At 33.2% G+C, this 12,252-nt stretch overlaps 1 protein-coding gene across 1 annotated transcript; it reads right to left on the bottom strand.

Annotated features, from left to right (window-relative positions):
* Positions 1-246: 246 nt before the first annotated feature.
* LOC141433311 (uncharacterized) lies at positions 247-8,010 on the bottom strand. Its single transcript, XM_074095288.1, has 4 exons — positions 7,901-8,010; positions 3,147-3,294; positions 2,322-2,453; positions 247-1,981 (listed from the first exon to the last, which is right to left on the bottom strand). The coding sequence occupies exons 2-4, from the start codon at positions 3,292-3,294 to the stop codon at positions 831-833; spliced, it is 1,431 nt and encodes a 476-aa protein (XP_073951389.1). The 5' UTR covers positions 7,901-8,010; the 3' UTR covers positions 247-830.
* Between the last annotated feature and the right edge of the window lie 4,242 nt (positions 8,011-12,252).

Here is a 12,252-nt window from a genome sequence, read left to right on the forward strand (position 1 = left end):
AGTACGTCTTCTCTAGTCTATGTACTATCTATTGGGCTTTCAACACTCCTGCGGGGTTTTTAGAGTTAGTGATTTTTTCTTATATTTTTTATAACCTAAAATTGAATATAAACATGACCATTAATATAAAAAGGTTAGCAGTAGTTATAATTTTTGTTAAAGATCTGATACATTTAATTAATCTCCTATTATGAGGACTAGAGTAAAATAAAAACCTTCATAGTATTACAAAAATAAAAGAAAACCTATTAAAACGATTTTTATTGGTAGTCTAATGTTAACCAAGTTATATCATTTATAAATATACTCGTACTCGTAGTAGGTTAGTAGGTGGGTACTTTCACTACCTATAAATAATAATAATTACCCTCATGGCAGTTTAGTTGGCAGTGTTTAGTCGCATCACCTTATTAACTAAGTACAATAAAGTTTATTTTAAATATCTTAATAAGGTACCTACAATAAAACCATTTAAACTGTGATATTTAGAGAACCTTTTCAGATCGGACCGTGGATGTTATTATCAACCTTAGATAGTAATATGGGTCACTTTAATCTGTCATCTCCCAGGATAACAGGATCAAAGGAATTTGGGCACAAATTTGTGCCTCTGGGAGAGTACAGGTTAATTGTTCAACCATTGGTAAAATATAATGCTCAAAGTTGTCTAAGAATCAATTGCTTGTTTAGGAGAATTTTAACATTAATTGGTCCCTAGTCAATTATGACACATAGCTAACAATACCCTAATACGGTAATACTAATGTGGTAAGTAAGTAAATATTGCAATTTATCACTTATTTAAAGCTCTTATTTTTACGTACTAACTTTCACCGTTTTCTCGATTCTACTGGATAATAAAGCCATTTAAACTCGTAGCCTTTAAGTCCATATTTTTCATCTTTTTCTGTTTCTGGTTTAGGCACGTCTTCGGATAATAGATCAAGTACTTCTTGGGTTATCTTAGGACGGAATCCGTTTTCATCAGCTACATAGTCAACTCTAGTTCGCACTCCATTTCTGCCAGTTACATAGTAGTATCCCTTCTTGGCACCGTTTGTATAGCCTTCTTCATGATGTCCATGGAAACCAACAGTGTAATTGAAAGTATATAATAGGGTCATCATATCATCCTTTGTCAGTCCATTGGGCAGTCCTTCTTTTTCACCAGGTGCCTTATAGTTTACGTCTGTATTTTTGTCAACTATTTGCATTTGAGCTGAAATTAGCTGAGGTTTAATAGGACCTGGACCTACTTGATTATTTTGCTGTCCAGGTTCACCAAATCGTGGTTCTATTTGCTTAGGATTCCTATCTCCATGTGGTGGTTGAAGAGCTGGTGAATTTTGCCCTGGTTGAGGATAATTTTGACCTTGTTGAGGATTTTTTTTCCCTCCTTGAGGCGAATTCTGCCCTTGCTGAGGGAAGTTCTGTCCTGGTTGAGGATAGTTCTGTCCTCCTTGGGGCGAGTTCTGTCCTTGCTGAGGGAAGTTCTGTCCTTGTTGTTGGTAGTTTGGTCCAGGTTGAGGAGCTGCTTGTCCTTGTTGAGGATAATTAACACCCTGTTGGAGAGTGTTTTGCTGTCCTTGTGGATAATTAGGAACACCACCCGCAGCTTGTGGATAATTAGGCGAGCCACTACCACCCTGCGCAGCTGGTTGCTTTTGAGGGAAATTCTGATAGCCGTCTGCTGCTTGAGGATACACGGGTCTAGATGCTGGGTTTGTACCAAGCACTGAAGAAGGAAGTGGATCGCGAGCTACATTAGCAAAGTCAGTTATTCTTGGTGCTTGCGTTGTCGTTGTAGGGATACTGCAGCTGGAGCAAGATTTAACTGGGGCCGCCTCTGCAGGTTTTGATGACAAGGGTCTCGTTGGCTGCTGAGAAGAGGGACCTTGCACAGTTGGTGCTTGCTGTGATGGAGGAAAAGGCAGGGATTGCCCTTGCCTGGCTGGTATTGCCGCTTGAGGGGACGTAGGATCTGGAATATATCAATCACATAGGTTATTAATTTACTTGTTATTTTTTTGGCAATGCAATGCATTAAATATTAATAACTATGTGTGTTAATTTGCAAAATTATCATATTAAATTATGACGGCCTCTATCACGTGGCATTACCATGGTTATGAGTAATATCATCAATGAAGGCGATCGAGGCGAGGCAATCGAAAAAAATACTCATAAACTTGCCTGAGTTGACATAATCAATAAACCACTAAGCTACATCTCCGCCTTATAGAGTTATTTGGCCCATTAATTATCAATACGCGTATAATTTTAGCTCTTGACACGATTTTCAGAAGCATTACGTAACTTACATGGTTTGACCCGAATGTTCTTCATGGATATAATCTTGAAGTTTCCATTTTCGTCGGTGGCATATACTGTTACGTGGTACACTCCATCGGCCGTGATGAAACCGAATTCTCCCATGATGAGTCCATTCTCATCTGTAAATATAAGCGATTCGGATTACGATCACTTGAAATCAATAAAACGGATCAATATTTGCTAACGAAACTGTAAATACAATGACCGACCATTCATCCAATCTAAAATTACTTAAAGTTTGTGTTCATTACACTAAAAATAAATAAATCGTAAAATTAGCATTATATAAGAGATAAAACTTTATAGTAACTAAATTGCTTTTAGATAGTATAATGTTCGAATAACCCAAGAAATGACTTTGTAAATCTTTTATAGTTCAGGCTACACAAATCAAAACGTTTTGATAATCTCCAATATACAGGATATTTATGATGTAATAATGGAAATAAGCTGTCGCGACCGGTCACCGAGTGCTGGTTGCCTGGCGTCCACTTGTCTCGAACTAATATAATTTTCTATCCGGTGAATGATAGACTAATTTAATCGTTTTATTAGTTAAATTTAACTCATTTTGTCATAATACCGTTTATTCATTAGGGTAAATATATTTGATCTATGTAAAGTACTTGCTTAGAAATATTACAAGTCACAAATAGGTAACAAGTTTTTATTTAAGCAGGCATATATATCTTTATCTTAACTGCTTCAATAGAAGCCTTCACAATCGAAATGTCCTAAAATCTTGTTTCTCTACATCTTTTTTGCAATTTTTCATACATAGCAACGCCGTAACGACTTTAAATTTAATTTACCTTTTTTTTCATGTCTATGTTGTTCCCCATCAATAGTGAACCCAAATTCATAGGGTCTATTTTCATCTGTGTATTTGTCGGCACCTTGAGCTTCGAGACAATATGTTACGATGGTGACCAGTACGATAAATCTTCTAAATTGATGCATCTGAAATTTAAAATTAACATGGGTTATTCAAAATATTATAATAAAGGAGTGGTCGGGGTCAATGCCAAGGCCAAATTGAATGTTTAACGAATTGACTAACATGTTTATAACCCCGTATAACAGTTTAGAATCACGCTCTCACGCGATGACTTAATTAAATGTCATAGATTATGTTGACAGCTCGAGTGATTCCGGACCTAATATCGCTCCCAATCTGCAATTTTGCTTAATTAACACAGCGCGAAAGCCGGACACATAAATACCTACAAAATTCGTGAAGTCGGATAAATAATAAGACTTCGATGATTTTGTATAGTCAATTACATAGCATATTAAATAATGTATAAAACGAGTTTAATTAAGTATTATGAATAAGTCGTAAATTTAAAAGTCAAACAGACGCTTTTGACAAATCAGATTAATAAACAAAACATAACATAATTTATGCATATAATAAAATGCATTAGGCTTACGTCAAGTAAGTACTACTTAAGGTTATTTTAAATATTCAACTTTGACGTGGTGAGTGAATGTTGACATAATTATCATTATTCACACAAATTTTATAAGCGAATACCCGGATATTTGCTTGGTTACGATTTGCAAAAACGTCACCTATTTGGAATTGAAAGAGCGTATATTTAAACGATTGGTACTGCTGCAAGTACTTGCTAGTTTATGTATTTAAGTTTTTTTTTTACTATTAAGATCGTCCTTGTAAAATTTGTAAGAGACTTGATGACTCTTTACATTCATTACTTATGAGGTCAAATTGAAGTGCATAGTTACTAAATAAAAATACTCGTTCCTTTGATGAATCTCGTAACCTGCTTTTCAATTTCATTAACATCGATGAGTGAAATATGGTTATCGTCTAACTAAAATAATTGCATGCTTGAAATGTTTCATATCTGAATCAACTGTTGAGAGAATTATAAGTTCAGAAGTAAGTTAATAAAAAATCTGTACCATTTCGACAAAAAATAGGATTTTATTTCCATTATTAAAAGATTAATTTGAATAGATGCTTTAAATATGACAATTTATGACAAGACATTAACAGATTTAAGACAAGATGGAGCGACGACCTGGTTAAGATCGCGGGATCGCGATGGATGCGGAAAGCACAAGACCGGTCTCAGTGGAGAGCCTTGGGGGAGGCCTATGTCCAGCAGGGACATGATGATGATGATTAACCTGTCCTCTCCCAGAGGCACAAATTTGTGCCCAAATTCCTTTGATCCTGTTATCCTGGGAGATGACAGATTATCAGATTAAAAGCCATGCTATGTCTGTTAGTTGTAGTACTGTTAGTCTTTGGGATTGTATTTTATTAAAATCACTGGGATGAACGGCCGTGTTACTGAGATTAACAAAAGTAGCCCAACAGACATTTCAGTGAGTTGAACTCCTTGACGACCTTTCAAGAAAAAAACAAGTAGAGTAGAATAATTTTGTTGCAGAGTAGTGTCCTGAATTGTTGCAAAAACCCTACCAAATCAAGGCCACAATTGTCCAGCAGTTACGAAAGAAATCACCGGTGATCAGTGGAGTTGACATCTTACCAGCTAAAATAAATGCTTAGAATCAAAAGATACTCTTGGTAACATTCCATTAATTGTAAATATTAAAAAACTGTATAATATTTCGTTTTTACCATCGAAAAGTTTCACTGCGTACCTAAATCTTCACAATCTTGGAAATTAGTATAAACAATTAACTTTTGACTTCTCTTTAACTAATCGACATACAGGTAAGTAATAATTATGTAAATGAGAACCCCAAAGTTACAGTAACCAAAGAGTTAAGTTAAAAATGTTAAAATATTTAAATGTAAAATTAAATTGTGCTAATAGTAGTGGTAGTAGTAGTAATTGTGGTAATTGTGGTAAAAAAAAAATAGTAACATCATTGCCAAATAATCTGCCAATGTTTGGTTTAAAAATATATTTGCAACAAACTATTCAAATCAGTCAGAATAGGCGTTAACAGAAGGTCCAAGGTAGATGTTAACCAACAAAGAATTCATAATTTTAGTCGAAGATAAGTTAGGTGTATGTTAGTTAAGACTCATTATTATGTAATTTACGCTCTATCACTTGTTTACCGTGTCTTTGTTTGTGTATTTTATTGAAAGGTTTCATGCCGTAGAGGCCTTGATAGTTCTATAATACAAGCAATTTTTAACGATGTATTGTCAACCAGTTTATAGCCTTATAATGATTGAAAATTCAATAAGTTAAATAAAAAATTTATTCAAATGTAGTCTTAGTACCCATCTGATTCTTTTATGGTGCGCCAGAGTTTATTAGGCGTTGATATGAAGTAATTTATAATACCTAATCAAACGAATGTTTGCTTATATTTTATTTATAGCTAATTTAATATTTATAATAATTAACCTTTGCTACTGAGGTGCCGTATTACACATATGTTGTACTGCTACTAATCATGTTGACATCCCATACATTTGCCAAAGAAATCATAGCGAAATAGGTTATGGTACGTGATTCAGTTTCTTTGACTGTACGTATTTTTCTTATAATAATAAATAATATTTATATTCGTTGATTAAGCTAATCGCAATTGAGTACTCGATAGGAGGCTGAAATTAAATGAATTATATGACGCAAAAATCATAAATAATTATTATATATGTAAAGGTTAGCAGATGATACCCTCCGAGCCTCAATATGAGGTGTGGGTCGTTGTCTTTGCATCCGGATGCGGGTAGTAACACACCACCTGCTAAGCCGGTTTTCCAAATTCAAGATACAAATCTCACTGCACGTTTCTTGGCACACGTGAAAGGCTATATGGAACACCCCGCCTTGTCTCAGTTTTTGTTTAGGGCTCGTCGTTAGTCGACTCTACCTCGGGATCTTTATATCTGTCTGTCCGTACTTATGTTTTAGTGTGTCGAAAGCACATTACTTGCTAATAATGCTCATTTTGTATGAAGGATATAAGTTCCCAATCCGCCCTGGACCCGCTTGGGAAGTATGGCCCAAGCTCTCACATTCTGAGAGTAGTCCTGTACCCTGCAATGGGACGTGTATAGGCCGAGATGAAGTAATAGATTCATACCCATAAAAACAGACACACTCTTGGTTGATATCCTATTCGAATTATTTTAGAGATAACTACATGTTTCGTCATATTTTATCATTATGGTAATATTATAAAGCATACATATGGATAAATTTAATTAAGATTTTGTAGCTAAACAGAATCTTTCGATTTTTACGAGTATAAACGAATTTTGTCACCAATCGAACACCGGCGTTGAATATAATTAGGTTTAAATGTTATTCAAAATTAAGTTGGTTATTTTGAATATATTTGGCACAATGTCACAATGTTTATTAGTTACTATTAGTACCTAATTGAAACAAGTCCTTAAAGTTAAAGGAGTTTATTTAAATAAAAAAGTAATTTACGTACTAGTAGTACTAGTACTGACAATATATTATTACAAAAACACGGCGTTAATGTTCGATAACAATGTTTTTTTATTTCAATCTAGTGACCTTTGAGTATTTATCTAGATAAATACTTAAAGCTAGTGACCCGCTCCGGCTTCGCCTATATTTATACCTAATTTTCAAAAATAGGTTTCTAACAAAGGCACTTTTCAGTTTAAAAGGTTTAAGCGTATAGACGGCGGGAAGTGACTTTATTTTATTCTACGAGTAGGTATATAAAGATTTATTTATATCATAAAATCTTGGTGTTGTAGAAATTAAACGTAACTGCTAATTCTAAGAGTAAAGGACCTTTTATATCTGATTCTACATTGTGACAAAAGATAGGCATTATTTAGTATTTAGTCATATTGTACGATCAATAATTGTTAAATCAGTAAGAACTTACATGTTACAGTTGCCGATTTTGTTTGTATCAAAATGTTTTACATGAAATGTAAATCTAGTATTGGCTTAATAGCTAGACAAACACTATAAGCTAGGTAATTTGCTTTCACTACCTACTGAATAAAATAGCAGTAATAAAAAGTAAAAATGTAAACATTTCATGATAACAGTTCCATTCATGTTAATAAGTAAAATGTCGCTTAATGGATGTTTAGCGAGGCAAAATTGTTATAACTTTTCTGTGGAAATTATTGTAATTAATTCGACGACTGTGCCAACTAAGAATAACTTTGTTCAAACAAAAATAGGTAAGGAGCTTACCTATTTTTAAATAATAGAAAACAAATAATAGTCGTTTGCAAGTACAGCCGAAGAGTGCTACTATGGAAATCTTTGCACCGTAAAGACCAGATTGACATACCATTATTTGGAAAATTTAAATTATCTGTTTCTTTTGACTGGTCAATTAGTAAATGATGCTGATAGGTTTGAAGAGTCCTCATTGGTGAATTGCCACCACAGTCAAAACTCTACATTACTATATCCATATTCTCTATAATCCGATCCAAATTCTTTGCCTTTAATACGAATTTGAACAAAAAACCCTAATTGTTCAAAACCGGTATATAAGTGAACAAAGCCACGCACGTTTTTATAGTTATGAAATAAATTGTTTGTAAATAAAACAATAAAATAAAATTAAAATTAATTAATTTTTGTTTGTTAAGTGTTACCTTGTTATTCTAGCGAGGGCTCCGTTGTCCCAGGCGCAGGTCTAGCGGCCGTCGCGGCCCGTTGCGCAAGAGTTTAGCACGAGACTGTGGCGATTCTTTGGCACACGTAATTTATTAATACGTCCACTCCACATAGACCAGACATATACTAAGCTATGTAGACTGCCACAATACTATTTTTGCAAATTTTTGTTTTGTTTATACGACCGTGCAAATTGAAGCGGAAAATTAAACATTTAATATAAATTGATTAAATGCCACATAGGTAGTTTACATTTACGGCTGCCTATTAGATACGCTGTTAATTAAATTTGTTACGGTTGAAGTTTTAATTAGGTTGTTATAAGCTCACAAAATCTAGCTTTGCTCATTTTCGCTGTAAGTTATTAACTGTTGAGGGTATTCAGCTTACGTCTCATTTTCTTCCATGACCATATAAAGTACCTACAGTACTAATAAATATTAAAAATTCCGTACAGAGATCAAACAATTAATTTTTGAAATGAGCGTTATAATTGATTTAATCGATTATAAAAAATTAAAAAATAATAGTATAATTAAATTCGTGCAATAATGTTTAGGCAGATAAAAAACACTTACTAGTATGTTGCTCAGAGAGGAAACCATTAATTGAAATGACAGTGTCACTTCTATAAGTTAATCTTTGGCGATATTGTTGCCTTCAATACTATCACACACATCCTTGTAAGGATACACAGCTACTAAGAGATACTGAAGATATGGCACATTGCCTTTGAAAATTATTCTAAACCACAACATAAACAATCACCTAGACATCTGAGCTTAGCTTAAAATGAATAATGTGAGTAATACTCGTATTTCCAAGGAAACGACAGCCGGAAAACCTTATTTACCCTCTTAAAGACTTAATATTCTTTTTCTTTATGATTTATATTCTAAAACTAAATAATTACTTAGTTATTAATATATATGTTTTTACTGAGATATGTTTGTAAAAAATAATTATACGGTTTGCTTGATAAATTATAAGGCCAATCAAAGTTATTACGCATTATATCACGACATGCAAAGATTAAATTTAGTTGTACGACAAAATACGTTTTTTTTTTTTTTTAGTAGAATCAGTTAATGTTATAGCTAAATGGAAAAGTGGAAATGGAGAGGTGGTGGATATTTGGATGATTGTTACTGAATCATGCAATAACGGCTCAACGGATTAGGAGGAAATTTGACGCAAATATAGATAGCCTGAATTCTTTGGAGATATTGCGGGCAACAGCAAATAAAATGATTTAAATAATAATATTTAAATAATTTTGAAAAAATTAAAATATTTATTTTGACGTCAAGAAAATTACAATTCCATAACCAGTGGATCTCAACTTTATGCTGAGATTATAGCTTGTGCCTTCAATAATGATTTACTATAAAAATAATTAACACATTAAAGTCAATTTTAAAAAGAATAACACTAATTTGTCTAACGTTTAGAGTAGCAAAGCAAACGTTGTATCGTATCGGACGCATTGAATAATAGAGTACATATACTTATTTACTGTTAAAAGTTAAGCTAAACAATGCTATTGACTTGGTCACTCCGACTAGAACGTAGGTATTCTAAAGGCCTGAATTCTGTCAATACCTACACCGACTGATCTTGACGTTCAAAATTGTTATAACTAATTGACAAAGGTCAGTGTTGAGTGTTTAGTGTTTATTTTACAATTATCAGTACAATCAAGGGCATTCATAATATGATGAATGGATTCTACTATGAACAGCTGCTTGTCTTTTCGTTACACACATCTCGATTTAAGATGATTAATTTTGATGTTAATGCCCTATAATGTCTTCCGTGTTGTTAAGTTTAGAAAACAAGGGTATTATTTGAACGTGCTAGCGCATTTAGCGGCAGATCAACAGCAAAATTATTATTATCAAATGTACGTTGTGTGATTTGATTCTAGGAGTTACAAATATAAATAATGCAGCAGTCGTATAATAGGGGTCAAAAAAGGCGTGTGGCGTGAGTTACGATGTGAGCGTAGCGAACATCGTAAGAAGAGATGCTACTAGCTTTTTAACCGACTTCAAAAAAGGAGGAGGTTTAATTCGGTTGTATTTTTTATGTGTTACCTCAGAACTCTGTCATTTATGAACCGATTTGTTTTTTTTTGCGTTCGTCTAGGAATGCTTACAATTAGGTCCCATAGGCACCAAATCAGGATCTGATAATTGGATCTTAAGGAAATTGAGGAAACTCTTCAAATGTAGTAAGGACACCTACTATAGTAAATTGGATATATTTAGTAGTAACTCGTGCATTTCGCAAATTTAAAATTAAACTGAAAAAAAAACGAAATATTCACAGTTCCAAAATAAACATTAAATAAAACACAATCTGGTTGAATTTTGAAATGAGAAAATTTCTAAGTATTTCAATTTAATTTTAAAGGTGCGATTTGCTCTTGAAAAACATCATTTGGTGAAGTGGAACTGATGATGACGACCACAGTTGACCATCGGAGTTACTACTCAATAACACGTATTTCACGGGTTGAATTTTGATTACTTTGACACAGGTGCTAAGCAATTTATGCATATGGTAAAATGGGTGGTGAAGCATTAGTACTCCTCAATAATGAACGTCTCTGCATGGAAAAAGCAATCTTTCGTTAAAGGTGACGAGCAGTTGATATTAAACTATTGTATCTTAGGTGATTTACACTGAAAAGCGTGAAAAAAAATATAATAAAAAAATTTAAGCAACTACAAAAAACCATGAAAATAATTTTCTACCAATCTAAAGTCGGTTGGTGCCTCACTCAGCACGAGCCAGCAGGAGTGATTGATGCCCAATATAAAGTGCGTAGGTGAGGTAGATGACCATAGGTGCACTCCTGCTGGCTCGAGCTGAGGCACCGACCGACTTCAGACTGGTAGAAAACTATTTTCATGGTTTTTTTAGTCAGTTCAATTTTTTGTTATATTTTTTTTTTGTAAAAGGTGACGACCAGGTGACAGTGAGTATCTTAGATTATTTACACTAAAAAGGGTGAAGAAAAGTCAACTTGAACTTTTTCATAGGTACTTTAGTTTAAAGCAAACGTAAATATGATATAAATAATAAATATAAAAAGAAACGTAAATACAATAACTAAATGAGTGGGAAATATGAAAATTACAAAATTTATCCAAGATGACCTTTACCTACTTACCAATGACGATGTTAAAAAATACATATTTTGTTTACTTATGTTTGCAGCCATGAATTATGTACGGAAAGTTATTTTATGAATAAAAACCAATGAATTAAGTGAGTGGCTGCACCTTAGCCTGTTCGAACGAACGAATTAAAAAATAAACAAGTTTAGGTATATTTTATACCTTAGGCTGCTATTTACTCATAAACTACTAATAATTCTCAAGGAAACTTAGCCGTTATAGTTTTACTTGAAAGTTTGATATACTTACTACATCCTGATTTTTTTCAAAATTTTCCACCCACCAGTTTAGATTTTAGAGGCGTTGAAGTGACGATCGATTTTAATGAAAATTTGCACTTTAAAGTTGAATAATTCGCAAACAAATCACTGAATCGAACAATCTTCTTAACCCCATGGTTTTAAAAGACCTATAAAACGATATGCTACACTATAGAGTTGAATGAGAAAAAAAAAAACACCTCCACCTTACGTCTAGGGTTGCCAACATTTCTTCGGCGAAATATAGTATTTTTCAAAATAAATAAGCTAAAAAAAATAAAGTACTCTTCTAAAAAATACAGTATTTGATGGAAAAAATTAAAAATAGACATAGTATTTGTTACTTACTTATTTATTTTGATTTATGAATTCAATTTGACATTTTCAAGTTCACAACCAAAGACAAAGGATTATAAACTCAATTATAGATGTTCGGAGTTCGGAATTCGGATACACGCATCACTCAAAAGTCAATCAAAAGGCGCGTTCATTAATTTTTAAAATAAGGATTTGTTTGTTAGATTTCGTTGTTGGAAATAGTTTTTAAATGGGTCCCACTGAAAAACAGCGTTGCGAGTATGCTGAGTGGGGTCCACTTTATATTATTCGATGTTATTATTATTTTTTTGTTCTCTCCATGTAATGTATTTTTTTGTGTATTGAATATGTATGAATAAATGTTTTTCTCTCTCTCTCTCTCTCTCTCTCAAATATAGTATTTTTGCGTACTATATATTTCTTCAACAGTATATAGTACGCAGACCCGACATATAGCACAATACTATATATATATTAGTACGGTTGGCAACCCTATTTACGTCCGTACTTTACTTTACTATGGGAGGTGCCCTAAAAAATTTTTTATTGTACAATTTTGTCGGCACA

This window comes from Choristoneura fumiferana, chromosome 12 (genome assembly GCF_025370935.1).
Source record: "Choristoneura fumiferana chromosome 12, NRCan_CFum_1, whole genome shotgun sequence".
NCBI lineage: Eukaryota > Metazoa > Arthropoda > Insecta > Lepidoptera > Tortricidae > Choristoneura > Choristoneura fumiferana.